At 45.0% G+C, this 21,996-nt stretch overlaps 1 protein-coding gene across 3 annotated transcripts in view; it reads left to right on the top strand.

Moving 5' to 3' along the window:
- P2RX7 (purinergic receptor P2X 7) overlaps positions 1–21,996 on the top strand; it is a 173,979-nt gene that overhangs the window by 59,777 nt on the left and 92,206 nt on the right. For all 3 annotated transcript variants that reach the window (XM_044275759.1, XM_044275758.1, XM_044275757.1), the window contains 2 exons: positions 14,507–14,578; positions 20,876–20,948. In XM_044275759.1, the coding sequence (XP_044131694.1) occupies positions 14,507–14,578; positions 20,876–20,948 (145 nt within the window). The remainder of the gene's footprint in view (positions 1–14,506; positions 14,579–20,875; positions 20,949–21,996) is intronic.

Below are 21,996 nucleotides of genomic sequence, written 5' to 3'. Positions count from 1 at the left end.
CAAGGGCAGACTCCGCCTACCATAACTTAGTGACTAAAATCTCCGCCAACTATAACTTAGTGGCCGGAGATACCGAAGGGCATAGCAGGAGAACGGAGCGGCACCCAGGGATAATAGTAAGTGCAGTGAGATCCCCGGGTGCCGCTCTCCATGTCTGTATTCTTAGTTCAGTGTCATAATCGGTGAAAGGTCCTCTTTAACTGTGGAGCTTTTTTGTGAAGATTACATCAGAAAAAGGTGACAGGGGCTGTTATGCTAATATACTGTAAACTGCTGTATAGTGGGGGCCTGTGTTCTGGTTCTGACAAAGCTGCCAGTTCAGTTGATGTACTGCTCCAAATTAATTAATTAAGATACGTGCACGGAGAGATCAGACAGACAACTCACTACATGGAGTTAATCAGTATCTCTGGTTTATTTCTGAAAACAACATGGGTTTCATGAGAGGAGGGAGTGGGAGGGGGGTGAAAGATAAAGTATATATTTTCTATTGGCTATGAACTCTCTACTTTTCTGTAACCTTGACGGCCAGAGGAAATTCCTCCTCCCTCCCCCCTGGGTGAAACCGTTACTTCTTTCTTTGTAGCTGCTTGCTTGAGCTGAACAGAAACCACAAAGAAACACATGATAAAAACACAAAGTAAGATTCTAGTTTATAGGTGTTGGCTGAATGCCTGGCCACCATCTTAGCTCAACAAGCAAGTATCCATTTTGTATCAATAGTCCATAACAGTCCCCCCTTGGAGACTTGATTGTAGACTTTCCCTTCGCCTAGCGAATCCCCTGGGCATACCATTCGTATCCTCTTCACCCGCAGTGGCGACAACCTACCCCTTATAGGTAGGCTCCCGGTTGCTCGGACTTGTGGTAATACCCTGGGATTCATCTCACCCTATCTCAGCCAGGCATCATTGTGAGGAGGGGGAGCTGTGTTGAACGATGTTTCCTTCTGTCCTTCTTCATCATAGAGGAGCATAATAGGTCGTTCATCAGTTTTCTTCATTCTTTTTGAAAAGCGGGTCACACAAATAAGAACGAGCTTAATCACTACATATATCACCAATATTATTAGGGCTACCTGCAATATTACCTGGACAATTCCCATGAGCCAACCCCCAATACATTTGAACCAATTATTGGGGTTAAGGGAAGAGAAGGTATCAGACCACCATGTATCTTTACCAGCTTTATGTGCGTCCAGCCATTTATCTCTTAAATCCGCCATCTTCTCTATACCCACCTTAACTTGCAAATTACCCTGCGGGTCTATGTAATGGCATCAAGAGGGTCCCACAACCTGGCACATACCTCCATCTTTAGCTGTAACATAATCTAGAACTAATGTGTGTTGGTTGGTGACAATGATTAACTGGTTTTGCACAATGTTTGAGGTATTCATAAGTCTCATCACTTCCCATATTTGGTCATCCAGGTAGTCTGTTGCTACTACCAGATGATCCCACATCTGCGCTATCATGGGATATATGAAGATGGAACTAACAATTTTGTTGGTAATGCTCATCTCTACTACATGTGGCTTGCCATTTGGTCTGGGTGTGTTATCTTTGGCCCTATGATACAAGGTGTGTTTAGGTACTGCATTTATGCCAATTTCAGAGTGTGGTACTATAAAGGTGGCAGGAGTAAGCCTGGCGATGGTGCACAGTCCTGTGACATTCTCGGATAACCATTTGTACACTTTGTGTCCACAAACTAAGTATATGTCGTCTGGAACTGCTACTGCTGTGCCATTGAATAATCGGGTAATTAGTTTGGCTAATTGTGTCCCTTTCGCCAACTCATATCCTTTTGACTGACTTTCGGTGTCGTTAGCTAATATACCTGTCAGGAGATCCTGTACAGTACGGTTGTTACAGGGCAGATCCTTTCCGTTCTCAGCATCTACACCAATACACTGCACGTGGCTGTCTGTTTTTGAATCATTGCAACCTGAGTGTATGTGTGGACTAAATGTCATACCTTTGGTTTGTACTTGGAGACAATAACAGTGTGTCCAGCTAGAAAACATGTGACATTAGCCCAGTGTCCCTCTTGCCAAGGAGTAGAGCTATAATCTACCGAGGGGCCTGATCTGTTTATCATGAGCCATGGGGCATCTGCCCACCCTGCAACAGGTAAGGCTACTTCCCTGTCCTTGTTTGTACTGGATTTAACTTGGTGTATGCTAGTGAGAAATATGGTAGAATTAGACAGGTCAATCAGTTCAGAAAGGTCCACGGGAATTGCAACATAAGGCATACTGGTTGAACTCACGGGACTGTGGGTACAGATCCAACAATCTCTGAGTGTCTCAACCCCTGGACTAGAATTTGATGGTGCCGTGTCAGTGAATTGTCCCATTCATCACCCAGTGGTGTGAACACTGCTGATATGCCCACTGTCAAAGTCATGATCAGTATGTGAATCCTCATGGCTTATTGTTCCAGGATCGTCGGGACAGCCTTTACTCTTTTACAATGTGAGGCGTGGATCCAGGTAAGCCTCCATCGAGTTTCACAGAGGTCGGGGTAGTCAGCAACACCTGGTACGGCCCCTCGTATCGTGGTTCGAGGGTGTTTCTAACGTGTTTCTTGACCAGCACCCACTCTCCAGGTTTGAGAGTGTGTATTCCCTCTAGGGAGTCAGGATCTGGAATGGAAGAGAAAACTTGTGCACATATGTTAGACAATTGTTTACTATGGGCAATCACATATTTAGCAACAGATTCATAATGCATTTGCAATTGCTGTGGGAAGTACTGTCCCATCCTAGGCCGTGTCCTAAACAAAATTTGGTGTGGAGGCCTAGGGGTGTGTCTAACTGAAAATAGTGCTATTGGCAGGCATTGTACCCAACTGAGCCCTGTCTCCCCATTCATTTTCAGCATCTTGGACTTCAGTACCCCGTTCAGTCGTTTGACTTTGTCGCTGCTTTGGGGTCTGTAGGGTGTGTGATAGGCTAAGTGTGACCCTACCATCTTCCAGACTTCTTGGGTTAATCTAGCAGTGAATGCTGGGCCCTGATCACTCTCAATGACCTCAGGTACTCCGAACCTACAGACAAGCTCCTGCATCAGTTTTTTTGCAGTAGTGGTTGCTGTCTGGTTTCGGACGGGGTAGGCTTCTGGCCACCCAGAGAACAAGTCTATCACTACTAGCACATATTGAAACCCTTGGCACATTGGCATCTGGATGTGGTCAATTTGAATCCGTTGGAACGGGTACTGGGCTTTGGGGAGACATTTGGTTGGTGTAGGCTCAGGTCTTCCCGGGTTGCACTGCGCACAGATGAGGCAAGACTGAGTATGCCTCACCAGGACAGGGGTTATCCCTGGGGCCATTGTCTATTAGTTCTTTCATGATGGTCTTAGATTGGTGGGTGGGCCCATGAGCTATTGAAGCTATCAGAGGATAGAGAGCTTTGGGCAGAGATGCTCTCCTTCCTTGGGTCCACAGTCCAGATTCTTTCTCTTCTTGGGCTGACTCTTTTAGCCAATCCAATTTTTCTTGTGGCGTGGCCTGTTTCTGTATTTGTTTCAGGAGGTCCTATGTGATTTCTTCTTGTTCCAGGTCTTCCTGTGTTATCATAATCTGGTCTGACTGGACTCTTTCCTCTTTCACTGCTGCTTCCTTCGCAGCTTGGTCAGCTAGGGCCTTTCCTCTGGCTTCAGAGGTGTCAGCTCGAGTGTGCCTGTAGATCAATAAAATCTTCAGATTCTCCAGTATACTCCCCCCTTGGAAGAGGAAGGAGTGCAGCAGGATTGAGGATGCGGCACCTCTGAATGGTGACATTATCTGGCAGAAGCAAACTACACGGAAGCCGGAGGTGGCGCTGTGCAGTGAGGTGTTTAGGTTGAGTCTGCTGGAGGATGGCAGAAACGTCATGGAGAGCCAGAATAGTGAGGGGATGACCTAGCACAACGTCAGATGTGACGTTTAGAAGAGAGCTGGCAGCATGGATAGCTCTGACACAGGAAGGGGCTTCTCTGGCTACTGGGTCCAGTCTCTTTGTATGGTAGGACTTTGGGGTCCTTCAGGGTCACAGTGACTGGTGGGACACTGAGGTATCCAATATCCTGGGGTCCTCTGGCCCAGAGAGTATTGGGGATGAGGTGCAAAATGGTTTGCAGCGAATCCCCTTGCTCATATAAATCAGTGCAGAATTTTATTGTCAGACATCCGGCAGCCGTGGGTGTCACATAATTTGAGTGAAAACCACAAAGACCAAGAAGCGAGACAGTTTCTTATCAGAAAGAGGAGCTTAAACTAACACAGCAGAAACTAACATTTCTGTGAAAAGAAAAAAGGTGGGGGTCAACTGATCCCCCGCAGCTGTCCTGCAATGTGGTGGAATGATCTGCATGGAATGATCTGCAAATTTAGCTTTTGTCCATTTCTGTAGTTGTTCTATAAAGAATTCTCCAGACTCATGATCTTGGGGGTCAAAGTTAGCACCTTTTAAGTTCAGGGATGTGGATTTGATCCATTATCAGTGAGGAGTATTCACCTGTCTTGTTTTCCACTATACTTTGCAGGTCCGACCATGTGCACCCATAGGTTTGATGCACTTGGGACAGCTTCCTGAAAAAGGGCATGGGATGGGTCTCAGGGTCAGGCAGTAAATTCACTATGGTTAATAACTGTTGTGGGGTGAAAGACACATATTTTGGTGGTCCCTGTGGCCAGTTAAGTGCTAGGGCTTCTTTCAGTGTCTCAAGGTTTCCCTGCTCAATTTTCTGTAAGTTCTTTTGTAACTCTGTAATCCGACCCTGCAGTATTTGATCTTGTGAACGTCGTGATGGGCGCACGGTCATGGGTACAGTCCACTGTGGTGCCAGGGGTAAAGTTGGCGGATCCCCGTAGTCTGTCGGGGTACCCCGCGAAGGAGTCTGCATATTACCCGGTGCATTTTGTATGCCCATTGTGGATTCTGCAGCACCGTCTGCATCCCCCTGTTCTGCTTCATCAGGTTGCCCCCCTACCATTATAGGAGTAAGGGTGGCAGGTGAGTGGGGTAGCATGAATGTACCGTCCGGGTTTATCATCGGGTACAAGGTAGTAGGAAGGGGCAAGGGTGACATAGGAGTGACGGGGGGGGTCCGGACCGAATGATATTAAAGGTCCGTTCATGGGCGTTGCCTGGGGACAAGATGGCGCTGTAGCTAACACGGGAAGTGATGGGACGTGCCGGGGAGTAGTTACCAAGGTGTGGTTTTGTGGGTGGGGAACCCCACAGGGAAGGCACGTATCACGGGAGGAGGGATTCTGTTGACCACATGTTTTGCAGGTCCACCCACCTGCTTTCTTCCCGGCGCCATTATAGGGTGGTGGCAATTCATGTATCAATGCAACACCAGGCTTACAGAAATATCTCTGTCTTTTCTCATCAAAATTTAGTTCCCCCCCGGTCTGTTCAAATTCTTTACTACAGTCCAACCACACACGGACCATGTCTGTCAATTAATCATCTTCTAACTTCCCTCTCTTCTCGTTTAACAGCACTTGCCAGGTAGCACTACATAGGATGCCTCCTTTACAGACACCTTTATCTCTTCTCCAACTTACTTAATCCTTTTATGAGGATGCCTCCTTTACAGACACCTTTAACTCTTCTCCAACTTACTTAATCCTTTTATGAAACGTTTGCCTCTCCTGTCCGCCACGTACTGTTCAGGTGAACAGTAACCCTTCGGGACACTTTCCTCATTTCCCATTATCTCTCGTACCTACTGAAGCCGCCTAAAGACCTCTGCATAGAGTAATCACTGGACGTGAAGACCTTTGAGTCCCGGTCAGCACACTCTGGGCTACCGCGAACCGCTCTCCACCCATCTGTGATCGTCCCCTTTATGGAGATTCGAGTCAGACACCGGGCTGAACTCCGATACAGGAACACAGGAGAACTCCGTGTCTCAGTCAATGATACTTGTCAACAGGGTCTTCACAACTTATAGGCACAACACAGTACATCAAGACTTTAAGAAAACATATGGGGTTCTTACTTTCATGCCCTCGAGGACGTCCCAGACTGCTTCCGCACCCCTCCCTCAGACGAACACCAAGAGGCTACACCAGGGGACACTTTATAGGCAAGATGACTCAATTTTCCTACCTCATATCACGGGTTGCGATCCCGGTGTCCGTTAGTGCGCCTCTCCTCGTCTGGTCTCTGGGGGTACGGGAACAGAGGGTCCAATCCTCGAGCCCCACGTTGGGTGCCAAAATTGTTCTGGTTCTGACAAAGCTGCCAGTTCAGTTGATGTACTGCTCCAAATTAATTAATTAAGATACGTGCACGGAGAGATCAGACAGACAACTCACTACATGGAGTTAATCAGTATCTCTGGTTTATTTCTGAAAACAACATGGGTTTCATGAGAGGAGGGAGTGGGAGGGGGGTGAAAGATAAAGTATATATTTTCTATTGGCTATGAACTCTCTACTTTTCTGTAACCTTGACGGCCAGAGGAAATTCCTCCTCCCTCCCCCCTGGGTGAAACCGTTACTTCTTTCTTTGTAGCTGCTTGCTTGAGCTGAACAGAAACCACAAAGAAACACATGATAAAAACACAAAGTAAGATTCTAGTTTATAGGTGTTGGCTGAATGCCTGGCCACCATCTTAGCTCAACAAGCAAGTATCCATTTTGTATCAATAGTCCATAACACCTGTATACTGTGGGGGGCTGTATAGTGTGGGGGGCTGTATACTGTATACTATGGGTGCTGTATATTGTGGAGTGCTATACTGCTGTACTGTATACTGTGGGGGGCTGTATACTGTATACTGTGGGTGCTGTATATTGTGGAGTGCTATACTGCTGTACTGTATAGTGTGGGGGGCTGTATAGTGTATAGTTTGAGGTGCTGTATACGGTGAGGTGCTATACTGCTCTACTGTATACTGTGAGGTGTTGTATACTGTGGGGTGCTGTATACTGTGGGGTGCTATACTGCTCTACTATATACTGTGGGTTACTGTATAGTGTGGGGTGCTATACTGCATACTGTGTGGTGCTGTATACTATAGGGTGCTATACTGCATACTGTGGGTTGCTGTATACTATAGGGTACTATACTGCATACTGTGGCGTGCTGGGGTGCACTGTAACACTAGGGTGAGCCGAGCCCTGTTCTCCTTCCTGCAGAGTAGTGCCCACTTCCAGCCTGAGCCCAGCTGCCCAGAGCACTGATCCTGAGCCGCTGGAGTCTTCAGAACTGGAAGTATTTACAGTCATTCACTATACTCTACCAGATGTGTGGATTTTTTGTGTGTGTGTTGTGGTGGAGGGAGTGATTGCCTGCTAAGGTGTGGGAAGGCGGGATCCAGGGGGCCCAAGTAAATTTTTGCCCAGGGTCCAATCAATATTAAAGACGGCCCTGATTGTCGCATTCAAAATTGCTGTAACTTTTTTATTTGTACATCAATGTAGCCATACAAGGGCTTCATTTTTGCGGGTTACTCTGTAACCATGTGCTATGCCAGAATTAGCTGAGCTAAGCAGGCTCCTGCCTATGCCTGCTTCACTAAGCTAAAAGCTGACATGCACGACTCTTAGCTTAGCGAAGCATTATTAACCACTAGCCCCGCTAGCTGAAACCCCCTTCATGACCAGAGCACTTTTTACACTTCTGCACTACACTACTTTCACCGTTTATCGCTCGGTCATGCAACTTACCACCCAAATGAATTTTACCTCCTTTTCTTCTCACTAATAGAGCTTTCATTTGGTGGTATTTCATTGCTGCTGACATTTTTACTTTTTTTGTTATTAATCGAAATAAAACGATTTTTTTGTAAAAAAATGAAATTTTGCACTTTCAGCTGTAAAATTTTGCCAAAAAAACGACATCCATATATAAATTTTTCACTAAATTTATAGTTCTACATGTCTTTGATAAAAAAAAAAATGTTTGGGCAAAAAAAAAAAATGGTTTGGGTAAAAGTTATAGCGTTTACAAACTATGGTACAAAAATGTGAATTTCCGCTTTTTGAAGCAGCTCTGACTTTCTGAGCACCTGTCATGATTCCTGAGGTTCTACAATGCCCAAACAGTAGAAAACCCCCACAAATGACCCCATTTCGGAAAGTAGACACCCGAAGGTATTCGCTGATGGGCATAGTGAGTTCATAGAACTTTTTATTTTGTGTCACAAGTTAGCGGAAAATGATGATGATTTTTTATTTTTATTTTTTTCTTACAAAGTCTCATATTCCACTAACTTGCGACAAAAAATAAAAAATTCTAGGAACTCGCCATGCCCCTCACGGAATACCTTGGGGTGTCTTCTTTCCAAAATGGGGTCACTTGTGGTGTAGTTATACTGCCCTGGCAATTTAGGGGCCCAAATGTGTGAGAAGAACTTTGCAATCAAAATGTGTAAAAAAATGGCCTGCGAAATCCGAAAGGTGCACTTTGGAATATGTGCCCCTTTGCCCACCTTGGCTGCAAAAAAGTGTGACACATCTGGTATCGCCGTACTCAGGAGAAGTTGGGGAATGTGTTTTGGGGTGTCATTTTACATATACCCATGCTGGGTGAGAGAAATATCTTGGCAAAAGACAACTTTTCCCATTTTTTTATACAAAGTTGGCATTTGACCAAGATATTTCTCTCACCCAGCATGGGTATATGTAAAATGACACCCCAAAACACATTCCCCAACTTCTCCTGAGTACGGCGATACCAGATGTGTGACACTTTTTTGCAGCCTAGATGCGCAAAGTGGCCCAAATTCCTTTTAGGAGGGCATTTTTAGACATTTGGATCCCAGACTTCTTCTCACGCTTTCGGGCCCCTAACATGCCAGGGCAGTATAAATACCCCACATGTGACCCCACTTTGGAAAGAAGACACCCCAAGGTATTCCGTGAGGGGCATGGCGAGTTCCTAGAATTTTTTTTTTTTTGGCACAAGTTAGCGGAAATTGTTTTTTTTTGTATTTTCTCACAAAGTCTCCCTTTCCGCTAACTTGGGACAAAAATTTCAATCTTTCATGGACTCAATATGCCCCTCACGGAATACCTTGGGGTGTCTTCTTTCCGAAATGGGGTCACATGTGGGGTATTTATACTGCCCTGGCATTTTAGGGCCCTAAAGCGTGGAAGAAGTCTGGAATATAAATGTCTAAAAAATGTTTACGCATTTGGATTCCGTGAGGGGTATGGTGAGTCCATGTGAGATTTTATTTTTTGACACAAGTTAGTGGAATATGAGACTTAGTAAGAAAAAACAAAAACAAACAAAAAATTTCCGCTAACTTGGGCCAAAAAAAATTCTGAATGGAGCCTTACAGGGGGTGATCAATGACAGGGGGGTGATCAGGGAGTCTATATGGGGTGATAACCCCCCTGTCATTGATCACCCCCCTGTCATTGATCACCCCCCTGTAATGCTCCATTCAGACGTCCGTATGATTTTTTACGGATCCACTGATACATGGATCGGATCCGCAAAACACATGCGGACCTCTGAATGGAGCCTTACAGGGAGGGGGGTGATCAATGACAGAGGGGTGATCACTCATATAGACTCCCTGATCACCCCCCTGTAAGGCTCCATTCAGACGTCCGTATGATTTTTACGGATCCACTGATACATGGATCGGATCCGCATAACACATGCGGACGTCTGAATGGAGCCTTACAGGGGGGGGGGGGGTGATCAATGACAGAGAGGTGATCACCCATATAGACTCCCTGATCACCCCCCTGTAAGGCTCCATTCAGACGTCCGTATGATTTTTACGGATCCACTGATACATGGATCGGATCCGCAAAACACATGCGGACCTCTGAATGGAGCCTTACGGGGGGGGGGGGGTGATCAATGACAGAGGGGTGATCACCCATATAGACTCCCTGATCACCCCCCTGTAAGGCTCCATTCAGACGTCCGTATGATTTTTACGGATCCATTGATACATGGATCGGATCCGCAAAACACATGCGGACCTCTGAATGGAGCCTTACAGGGGGGTGATCAATGACAAGGGGGTGATCAATGACAGGGAAGTGATCAGGAAGTCTATATGCGTGATCACCCCCTTGTCATTGATCACCCCCCTGTAAGGCTCTATTCAGACGTCCGCATGTGTTTTGCGGATCCGATCCATGCATCAGTGGATCCGTAAAAATCATACGGACGTCTGAATGGAGCCTTACAGGGGGGTGATCAATGACAGGGGGGTGATCAATGACAGGGAAGTGATCAGGAAGTCTATATGCGTGATCACCCCCTTGTCATTGATCACCCCCCTGTAAGGCTCCATTCAGACGTCCGCATGTGTTTTGCGGATCCGATCCATGTATCAGTGGATCCGTAAAAATCATACGGACATCTGAATGGAGCCTTACAGGGGGGTGATCAATGACAGGGGGTGATCAATGACAGGGAAGTGATCAGGAAGTTTATGTGCGTGATCACCCCCTTGTCATTGATCACCCCCCTGTAAGGCTCCATTCAGACGTCCGCATGTGTTTAGCGGATCCGATCCATGTATCAGTGGATCCGTAAAAATAATACGGACGTCTGAACGGAGCCTGACAGGGGGGTGAACCACGACAGGGGGGTGATCAATGACAGGGGGGTGATCAGGGAGTCTATATGGGGTGATCAGTGGTGCATAAGGGGTTAAAAAGTGACAGGGGGGGGGGTGTAGTGTAGTGTAGTGTTTTCTGGTACTTTACTGAGCTACCTGTGTCCTCTGGTGGTCGATCCAAACAAAAGGGACCACCAGAGGACCAGGTAGCAGGTATATTAGACGCTGTTATCAAAACAGCGTCTAATATACCTGTTAGGGGTTAAAAAAATCACATCTCCAGCCTGCCAGCGAACGATCGCCGCTGGCAGGCTGGAGATCCACTCGCTTACCTTCCGTTCCTGTGAGCGCGCGCGCCTGTGCGCGCGCGTTCACAGGAAATCTCGCGTCTCGCGAGATGACGCGTATATGCGTCCAGGAGGAGTAAAGCAACCACCTCCCGGACGCATATCTGCGTACAGCGGTCGGGAGGTGGTTAAAGTAGTTATATATATATTTATATATATATATATTATTACTATTATATTAATATAATATTATATATAATAAAGTATATAAAAAAATTATTAGGGCATTTAGGACTATTTAGTTTAGTTACACTTTAAACAACTTTTGATAGCTCTCCCCCATAGTTTTATTACTTTTCTATAATAAAAATCGTTTAAAAAATATGTTTTTGCATCGCCGCACTCATAACTTTTTTCATTCTACAAATAAGCAAAACAAAACTGCAATTCTGCTATTTTTATCTATTGATTTATTGATTTATGTTCACTCAGTTCATCGTGAGGGATAAATTACATGATAATTGTATAGTGTGGGTTGCTACGAATGGGGAGATACCAAAGATGTGGAGGTGGTTTCATTTTTGCATCTTTTTCCAATGAAATGCATTTTTTCAATGAAATAGGGTGTATTTTAATTTTGAGATTGTTACCAGCAGCCTCCCTATTCAACAGTTTGCATAGACATATAGTTGGGGTTCAAAACGCTGTTTTACTTTTGTTGATCCGAGGTTGTATTAACGAGTTGTGATAATTATATATATTATAGTAAGAAAAAGTATTATAATTAAGATAATTTAATATAGTAATAAACGCAAATCAGGCCTTAAATGCAATGAGGATGTCACCTTTGCTCTTGCTGCAATCTAGCAGCTCAAGCTTCACTTCTTTCTGTGGCCAGCTCCGACCTGGCTACTTTAATTAATGTTGTCAGGCTGTGGCCACAGAAATCAGTGGAGTTTGGGTGCAACAAAGCAATGGTGACACCCTCATTGCACCAAAGGCCTAATTTGGTTAATAAGAATAAGGCCTCATGCACACGACCGTTGTGTGCATCCGTGGCCGTTGTGCCGTTTTCCGTTTTTTTTCACGGACCCATTGACTTTCAATGGGTCCGTGGAAAAATCGGAAAATGCACCGTTTGGCAGCCGCATCCGTGAGCCGTGTTTCCTGGCCGTGAAAAAAATATGACCTGTCCTATTTTTTTCACGGCCAACGGTTCACGGACCCATTCAAGTCAATGGGTCCGTGAAAGAACACGGATGCACACAAGATTGGCATCCGTGTCCGTGATCCGTGGCCGTAGGTTAGTTTCATACAGACGGATCCGAAGATCCGTCTGCATAAAAGCTTTTTCAGAGCTGAGTTTTCACTTCGTGAAAACTCAGATCCGACAGTATATTCTAACACAGAGGCGTTCCCATGGTGATGGGACGCTTCTAGTTAGAATACACTACAAACTGTGTACAAGACTGCCCCCTGCTGCCTGGCAGCACCCGATCTCTTACAGGGGGATATGATAGTACAATTAACCCCATCATATCCCCCTGTAAGAGATCAGGGCTGCCAGGCAGCAGGGGGCAGACCCCCCCCCTCCCCAGTTTGAATATCATTGTGCGGCCCCCCCCTCCCCTGTTAACTGTTGGTGGCACAGTGCGCGCACCCCCCCTCCCTCCCTCCCTCTATTGTTTTAATACATTGGGGCCAGTGTGCGCGCGCCCCCCAACCCCCCCTCCCTCCCTCTATTGTTTTAATACATTGGGGCCAGTGTGCGCGCGCCCCCCCAACCCCCCCTCCCTCCCTCTATTGTTTTAATACATTGGGGCCAGTGTGCGCGCGCCCCCCCAACCCCCCCTCCCTCCCTCTATTGTTTTAATACATTGGGGCCAGTGTGCGCACCCCCCCCAACCCCCCCCCCCCCCTCCCTCCCTCTATTGTAATCATCATCGGTGGCAGCGGAGTAGAAGATTTTCATACTTACCTGGCTGCTGGCTGCTGCGATGTCTGCGTCCGGCCGGGAGCTCCTCCTACTGGTAAGTGACAGGTCTGTGCGGCGCATTGCTGTCACTTACCAGTAGGAGGAGCTCCCGGCCGGACGCAGACATCGCAGCAGCCAGCAGCCAGGTAAGTATGAAAATCTTCTACTCCGCTGCCACCGATGATGATTACAATGGGGGGAGGGAGGGGGGTGGGGGGGTGCGCACACTGGCCCCAATGTATTAAAACAATAGAGGGAGGGAGGGGGGGTTGGGGGGGCGCGCGCACACTGGCCCCAATGTATTAAAACAATAGAGGGAGGGAGGGGGGTTGGGGGGGCGCGCGCACACTGGCCCCAATGTATTAAAACAAGAGAGGGAGGGAGGGGGGGTTGGGGGGCGCGCGCACACTGGCCCCAATGTATTAAAACAATAGAGGGAGGGAGGGAGGGGGGTGCGCACACTGGCCACCAACGAGTTAACAACAGGGGAGGGGGGGCCCACTGGCCACCAATGAGTTAAAAACAGGGGGGGGTCTGCCCCCTGCTGCCTGGCAGCACCTGCCAGGCAGCAGGGGGCAGTCATGTACACAGTTTTTTTGTATATTCTAACCTGAAGCGTCTCCATCACCATGGGAACGCCTCTGTGTTAGAATATACTGTCGGAAATGAGTTTCACGATGTAGCTCATATCCGACAGTATATTCTAACATAGAGGCGTTCCCATGGTGATGGGGACGCTACAAGTTAAAATATACCATCGGATTGGAGAAAACTCCAATCCGATGGTATAACAGAACTCCAGACTTTACATTGAAAGTCAATGGGGACGGATCCGTTTGAAATGGCACCATATTGTGTCAACATCAAACGGATCCGTCCCCATTGACTTGCATTGTAATTCAGGACGGATCCGTTTGGCTCCGCACGGCCAGGCGGACACCAAAATGACTTTTTTTTCATGTCCGTGGATCCTCCAAAAATCAAGGAAGACCCACGGACGAAAAAACGGTCACGGATCACGGACCCACGGACCCCGTTTTTGCGGGCCGTGAAAAAAAACTGTCGTGTGCATGAGGCCTAAGTATCATAACTTGGGAAGGCAACCTCGGATCAACAAAAGAAAATCAGAGTTTTATTCAGGCGACCACAGTTATGCGTCTATGCAAACAGTGGGATAGGGAGATCGCTGATGACAGATTCCCTTTAAATGAAACTTTATTTAACTTTTTATTTTTATTACTGCTTATTAGTCCCACAAAGGGACTTGGACATGCAATCCTTTGATTGCTTCAATAATACACTGTACTACTTATGTAATACGGGGTATTATACTGTCAGTGGGATACTGACAGGCACTATCAGGCTATGCTCCTGGCCCCAGCTGCCATGCAAAGATATCAGCATCCCAAGATTTCATTTGTGTGGTGCTGATGCATAACAGAGAAGCCCCCTCCTCACTTAGATGCCATGGTCACTATTCAGCCTGATTTAGACGTTAGAGCAGGAGCACGGCTGCTGAGCTCCTGCTCTCTGCTGCCCGGAAGAACTGTGTAGTGCTTATTTCAGGCCACCATAAAAAGGTGGCATCCTAGAATAAGGCCTGGTACGTCTGAGAATACAAGGGCCCATTTGACTGTACTGTTGTCTATGATTTGTCACTATATTGAAAGGTGCATCATGGAGACTATTTTTTTCTTTTCACAGGATGGTTCTTCATTTTTTGTAGTAACTAATATTGTAAAAACAGAAAATCAAAAACAAAGCATCTGTGCAGAGGTAAAGTAATCTTACTAATTCCACCTATTTGGTTTGGATGTTTTTTATGTAGAAAAATGGGAATTAAACTGGCGGTAATATCTTGGTCCTTCATGGGCCAAGGGGAGGGGGAGTTATGGAAATGTCCAAGTGTCCAGTGCTACACTGTTTCCTTAATTTCCAAAGCAGTGAATGAGAGAAACTCAAACAGCATAGTACAGCTAGCTGCGCTGTTTCTGTAGAGTCTGGTCACTCAGACATTTCGATAAGTCCATTCACCAAAGGTCGGCTTTTACTGTGGTTATTTGCATCTCGACCATGAAAGTCCAAGGTAGAACAACCCCTTTATGGCTTTCTTGTCCAAAATTAACATAGAATCTACTTTGTTGTTTCCTGTTGATTGTGTAGACTGTACTTCATTAGAGTATAACATCTTTTACCCTGTTCTCCTCCATTGGCCGAATCATTGCCCCATTTAAACGGGATTTAGGCCTTATTTATTGTATAAAGAAAACATATAGAAGTTTCTAATACACTGAACACAAATATAAATGCAACACTTTCGGTTTTGCTTCCATGAGCTGAACTCAAAGATCTGAAACATTTTCTACATACACAAAGGACCCATTACTCTCAAATATTGTTCACAAATCTGTCTAAATCTGTGTTAGTGAGCACTTCTCCTTTGCCGAGATAATCCATCCCACCTCACAGGTGTGGCATATCAAGGTGCTGATTAGACAGCATGAATATTTCACAGGTGTGCCTTAGACTGCCCACAATAAAAGCCACTCTGAAATGTGCAGTTTGATCACACAGCACAATGCCAGAGATGTTGCAACATTTGAGGGAGCGAGTAATTGGCACGCTGACTGCAGGAATGTCTACCAGAGCTGTTGCCCGTGCAATGAATGTTCATTTCTCTACCATAAGCCGTCTCCAAAGGCGTTTCAGATAATTTGGCAGTAGTGATGGACGAACATTTGCCGGGACGGTTCGCGAACGTGATCAAATGTTCGCGAACCGCACGTTCGCGGCAGGTCCCATTCATTTTAATGGCAGGCGAACCTGGAAAACCTTCAGCTCATATTTGCAGCCAAGAAATAATTACTAGAATGCACAAATAGTCCCACTACATGGATAGTGACATACCAGATGTATTATTCGAATTTGTGATCTCCATAAAAAAAAATTATGCAAAATATCGGCAATATCGTTTTCGCATACGCGCATGCGCAAAAGGACTATACAGTATCCAAATGCACTATAAAGAAAGTATATTGGTATATAACACCCCACTTCAATCAGTTTTTTTGGGGGACGACTGGTATATCACACCAGTAGAAATTATTTGTTCCAATAACGCTTGTCCCTCTATATACCTGCAGTATCTCAGCAGAACCGCACACAACTGCCGCACAATACAAACACACTATAATATACTTTCTAACATAGAAAGTATATTATAATATTGTACAAGGAAGGTAATCCATTAGAATATACATGAAGATAAAACGTAACCTTTAAAAATTTTACTATGAGGAACCATTCACACGTCCGTACGTGTTTTGCGGATCCGCAAAGCAGGGACACCGGCAATGTGCATTCCGCAATTTGTGGACCGCACGTCGCTGGCACTATAATAGAAAATGCCTAATCTTGTCTGCAATTGTGGACAAGAATAGGACATGTTCTATTTTTTTTCAGAAACGGAAGCACAGATGCGAAAGTGCGGATTCACAAATGCGGATGTGGATCCGCAAACGCGGATGCGGACAGCACATTCCGGACCCATTGAAAATGGATACATCTGCACCTGTTCCGCAAAATTGTGGAACCGATGCGGACCCATTTTGCGGACGTGTGAATGGAAAAGATATCCCTCAAAATGAAAATAAAATTATTAAAGTTAAGCAAAAAAGTATAGATGGGGTAGGCAATAACAAGTGCTCAGCGGCACTAAATCAGGTGCTCGGCAGCACCAAATCAGAAACCATATGTCCTACCACAATCCGGGGGGTTCCAGTGCACATCCATGAATCCAGGAGGGAAAGCAAAAAAACATCCATCCCTGGGATAGATGATGATGTAGTATTGAAGGACAGGGTGGGCAAAGAACTGTCCCTGATATTGCCCTACAGGGGGTGCTATTCAGGTCCTGATAGCCTAACCACAGACCACCCGCCCTGATAAGAATGACCCCGCCCGGATCCTTACCCTATATAAAAATGGCCCTAGTAAGCCCTTAGCCCCTAGGCCCCTGACTTCCAGGTGATCACTATATAGATCTATGTGTTTTTGACTCATTATAAAAGTATATTATAAGTATATCGCACCCCTCGGTGTATCACACATATCGATAGCATACCTATACCAGTCCTTAAAATGACTTTTGTGGCCCTATTAGCTATCGATTTGTGTCCATAACAGCCTGTCTCTGCTCCACACAGAAACCTCTCCCTACACTGGCAAAACACTGAATGTAAAATGGCGGCCAGATCAGGTGTATTTATAAGGTAGGGGGTATGTCCATGTGCTCAAATGTCTCAATTAGCTGTCCTGTACCACCTGATGGATGCGTCATGGGTCAAAGTTCTTCACAATGTAAAAGAATATGGCGGGCGCGAATTTCTCCATATGTTCGAATGTTCGGCGAATCGAACACGCAAAGTTCGCCGCGTAACGACCACCAGGTGAACCGCAAGGCCATCTATATTTGGCAGTACATCCAACCGGCCTTACAACTGCAGACTGCGTGTAACCACACCAGCCAAGGACCTCCACATCAAGCATGTTCACCTCCACGATCGTCTGAGACCAGCCACCTGGACAGCTGCAGCAACAATCGGTTTGCATAACCAAAGATTTTCGGCACAAATTGTCAGAAACCGTCTCAGGGAAGCTCATCTGCATGCTCATCGGGGTCTGGACCTGACTGCAGTTTGTCGTCATAACCGACTTTAGTGTGCAAATTCTCACATTTGATGGCATCTGGCACATTGGAGAGACGTTCTGTTCACGGAGTCCCGTTTTTCACTGTTCAGGGCAGATGGCAGACAGCATGTGGTGTCGTGTGGGTGAGCGGTTTGGTGACATCAACATTGTGGATCGAGTGGCCCATGGTGGCGGTGGGGTTATGGTATGGGCAGGCGTATGTTATGGACAATGAACACAGGTGCATTTTATTGATGCCATTTTGAATGCACAGAGATACCGCGACGAGGTCCTGAGGCCCATTGTTGTGCCATTCATCCACGACCATAACCTCATGTTGCAGCATGATAATGCATGGCCCCATATTGCAAGGATCTGTGCACAATTCCTGGAAGCTGAAAACATCCCAGTTCTTGCATGGCAGCATACTCACCGGACATGTCACCCATTAACCACTTTCCGTCCGCCCATAGGATATAAACGTCCTATGGGTGGATCTCTATTTCTGAATGGACGTTTTCAGAAACTGCAACTGCACGCTAATCGTGCAGCTGCTGATCGGGTTGCCCGCTGTCAGTGACAGCAGGGCAACCCAGAGAGAAGGCAGGGACAGTGCCCAGGTGTCCCTGCCTTCTGGATCGCTGCATACATGCGCTTCCTGTTCCGGCCCGGCGGTCATGTGACCGCCGGGACCGGAGAGTGCAGGAGCTGTGTGAGGTCTTTCAGAGACCTCGATCAGCCCTGCATTAAGGCTGTACAGCGCTGTATTGCGCTGTACAGCCTCTCTGGGGGGTGCATTTCTTTTGTAACTGTCAGCCCCAGTTACAGGCGAAATCAACAGTGAAAAAAAAAAGAAAAAGTGAAGTAAATGTCCCCCAGAGGTCTTGTATGACCTTATGGGGGACGAAAAGTGTAAAATAAAAAATAAAGGGTTGAAAAAATAAAATAAAAAAAGTTTCACATGTAAAAAAAAAAAAGTCCCCAAGTAAGGAATAAAAAAAAAAATTTCAAAATAGAAAAAATGTAATAAAATAGACATATTTGGTATTGCCGCGTCCGTAAAAACCAGCTCTATAAAAATATCACATGACCTAACCCCTCGGGTGAACACCGTTAAAAAAAAAAACTGTCAAAACAAGCAATTTTTGTCACCTTACATCACAAAAGGTGCAACACCAAGTGATCAAAAACGCGTATGTCCCACAAAATGGTACCAATAAAACCGTCACCTCATCCCGCCAAAAATTAGCCCCTCCATAAGAAAATCTCTCAAAAAAATAAAAATAAACTATAGCTCTTAGAACATGGAGACACTAAAACAATTTTTTTGGTTTCAAAAATGCTATTATTGTGTTAAAGTGAAACAAATAAAAAAAGTATACATATTAGGTATTGCCGCGTCCGTAAAAACCAGCTCTATAAAAATATCCCATGAGCTAAATCCTCAGGTGAACACCGTAAAAAAAAAAAAAAAAAAAAACTGTGTCAAAACAAGCAATTTTGGTCACCTTACATCACAAAAGGTGCAACACCAAGTGATTAAAAATGCGTATGTCCCACAAAATGGTACCAATAAAACAGTCACCTCATCCCGCAAAAAATGAGCCCCTACATAAGAAAATCTCTCAAAAAATAAAAAAACTATAGCTCTCAGAACATGGACACATTAAAACATCATTTTTTTGTTTCAAAAATGCTATTATTGTGTAAAACTTTAATAAATGAGAAAAAGTATACATATTAGGTATCGCCACGTCCATAACAATCTGCTCTATAAAAATGTCACTTGACTGAACCCCTCAGGTGAACGCTGTAAAAATAAATAAATAGAAACTGCTAAAACAACCAATTTTTTGGTCACCTTGCCCCATAAAGTGTTATAATGAGTGATCAAAAAATCATATGTACCCAAAAATAGTACTAATAAAACTGGCACCTTATCCCCTAGTTTCCAAAATGGGGTCACTTCTTGGGAGTTTCTACTGTAAGGGTGCATCAGGGGGCTTCAAATGGGATATGGCATCTAAAAACCATGTGGAGTTCCTTTTCTTCTGCGCCCTGCCATGTGCCCATACAGCAGTTTATGACCACATGTGGGGTGTTTCTGTAAACCGCAGAATCTGGGTAATAAATATTGAGTTTTGTTTGGCTGTTAACCATCGATGTGTTAAAGAAAAAATTTGATTAAAATGGAAAATCTGCCAAAAAAGTGAAATTTGATCTCCATTTTCCTTTAAGTCTGTAAAATCGGTTTTGAATACCTTGAGGGGTGTAGTTTCTACAATGGGGTCATTTATGGGGGTATCCACTATGTAGGCCCCACAAAGTGACTTCAGACCTGAACTGGTCCTTAAAAAGTGGGTTTTGGCAATTTTCTTAAAAATTTGAAGAATTGCTTCTAAACTTCTAAGCCTTCTAATGTCCTAAAAAATATAAAATGACATTTCCAAAATGATGCCAACATAAAGTAGACATATGGGGAATGTTAAGTAATAAATATTTTATAAGGTATCACTTTCTGTTTTAAAAGCAGAGAAATTGATATTTTGAAAATTGCGAATTTTTCAAATTTTGGGGTAAATTTGGGATTTTTTCATAATTAAAGGTGAAATATTTTGACTCAAATTTATGACTATCATGAAGTACAATGTGTCACGAGAAAACAATCTCTGAATGACTTGGATAAATAAAGGCGTTCCAAAGTTCCATGTCAGTTTTGCAAAATTAGGCCTGGTCAGGAAGGGGGCAAATGGCCCAGATTGGAAGTGGTTAAACACGTTTGGGAGGCTCTTGATCGGCGTATACGACAGTGTTCCAGTTCCTGCCAATATTCTGCAACTTCTCACAGCTATTGAAGAGGAGTGGACCAACATTCCACAGTCCACAATCAACAACCTGATCAACTCTATGTGACGGAGATGTGTTGCACTGCATTTCAGAGTGGACTTTTATTGTGGGCAGCGTAAGGCACACCCGTGCAATATTCATGCTGTCTAATCAGCACCTTGATATGCCACACCTGTGAGGTGGGATGGATTCTCTTGGCAAAGGAGAAGTGCTCACTAACACAGATTTAGACAGATTTGTGAACAATATTTGAGAGTAATGGATCCTTTTGTGTATGTAGAAAATGTTTCTTATCTTTGAGTTCAGCTCATGCAAAATGGAAGCAAAACCGAAAGTGTTGCGTTTATATTTTTGTTCAGCGTATATTTTTTGCAATGGTTTGCTGAGTGAATTATAACCTTTGTGTAACTTTCACACATTTTTCAATTTTCACTCAGGTTGTAGCACAATTATTTAATTTTAACATGCTGTTGTGTTAGAATATTTCAACAACGAAAACACTTTTAATGGCTAATTATACTGTCCCCTTCTTTGTAGTACCCTCATCGGAAAACTATTTGTTCTCAAGATAATATCTGTAAGAAGGGTTATGCTGATACGTATAGTAACGGTATGTACTTTTACAATGCTTTTTGCTGTTGGTAAAGGAAATGTAATGGGGTAGTCACAGAAACCCTTGTCAATCAGCTGTTATCTTCAGGGAAAGCTGCAGCCTGCTATACATTATGCATGTGTTGGGATACATGTATTGCTACATAAATTTGGCAATACATGTAAGCTATTCAAATAAATGGCCAATCATGTGACAAATGGGTGAGCTGGGTCATCCAAAATATGAGGAGCCCTATGTGGAGGGAGATCGTGAGTTTTTAATTTTCTTTATGAAATATAAACAACTTGCACAGGTAGAGAAACCGATTGCCCTAGCTAAATGTTTAAGGAACTGCATTTCTAAAATGATTATCCTGTCTCAGTGTGATTTTGATTGCACTCAGCTTCTCAGCACATGGCCACAACTATAACATTGTCACGGCTGTTTAAGGGTAACCAGAGCATACACAGTAAGAAGAGCTACTGACCGGACCCCAAACTAGGGAAGAGAAAGGGTGACCCCTGTCAGACCCTCAACACTCTCCCTATGCTGCTAAAGCACATGCCCGGATCCAAATGGTGAAACGAGGCATGCTCACGTACCTTAGACTGATGAGCCCTGTAACCCCTATAATAGTGGAAGGGGCACGGCCACCGATGCCCTGCTCAGAATATGGAGTGAACCGTGGCCACCTCAGATCCAGTCAGGAAATCACCAGGTACACAACAAAGTCTGCACACTTAGCTGATGGAGCTGCAGCCGCAGAGAAGACGGATCCAAGGGCCGCTGGCAATATCCGGAGTGCTTGCAGCAGCAGAACACAGGTCCAGAGAACTAGTAGCTAAAGAAGTGAAGATACTCAAGGCAGAGCTACAACTGAAAAGAGAAATATAATCCACGCCCTGCAATAGGAGGAGGGGTGATTTAAAGGCAGGGAAATCAAAGGCAGGAGAGACAGCTGGGAGTAAAGACCTCATCACAGGGGCGGAGAAACAGAACAGTGAGAACACCTCCAAACTCTAAGTGACATCATCACAGGGGTGGAGACACAGAGCTGTGAGAACGT

Source organism: Bufo gargarizans, chromosome 1 (genome assembly GCF_014858855.1).
Source record: "Bufo gargarizans isolate SCDJY-AF-19 chromosome 1, ASM1485885v1, whole genome shotgun sequence".
Taxonomy (NCBI): domain Eukaryota; kingdom Metazoa; phylum Chordata; class Amphibia; order Anura; family Bufonidae; genus Bufo; species Bufo gargarizans.
The sequence above is the reverse complement of the archived record's forward strand: the minus strand, read 5'-3'. Positions and strand labels throughout refer to the sequence as shown.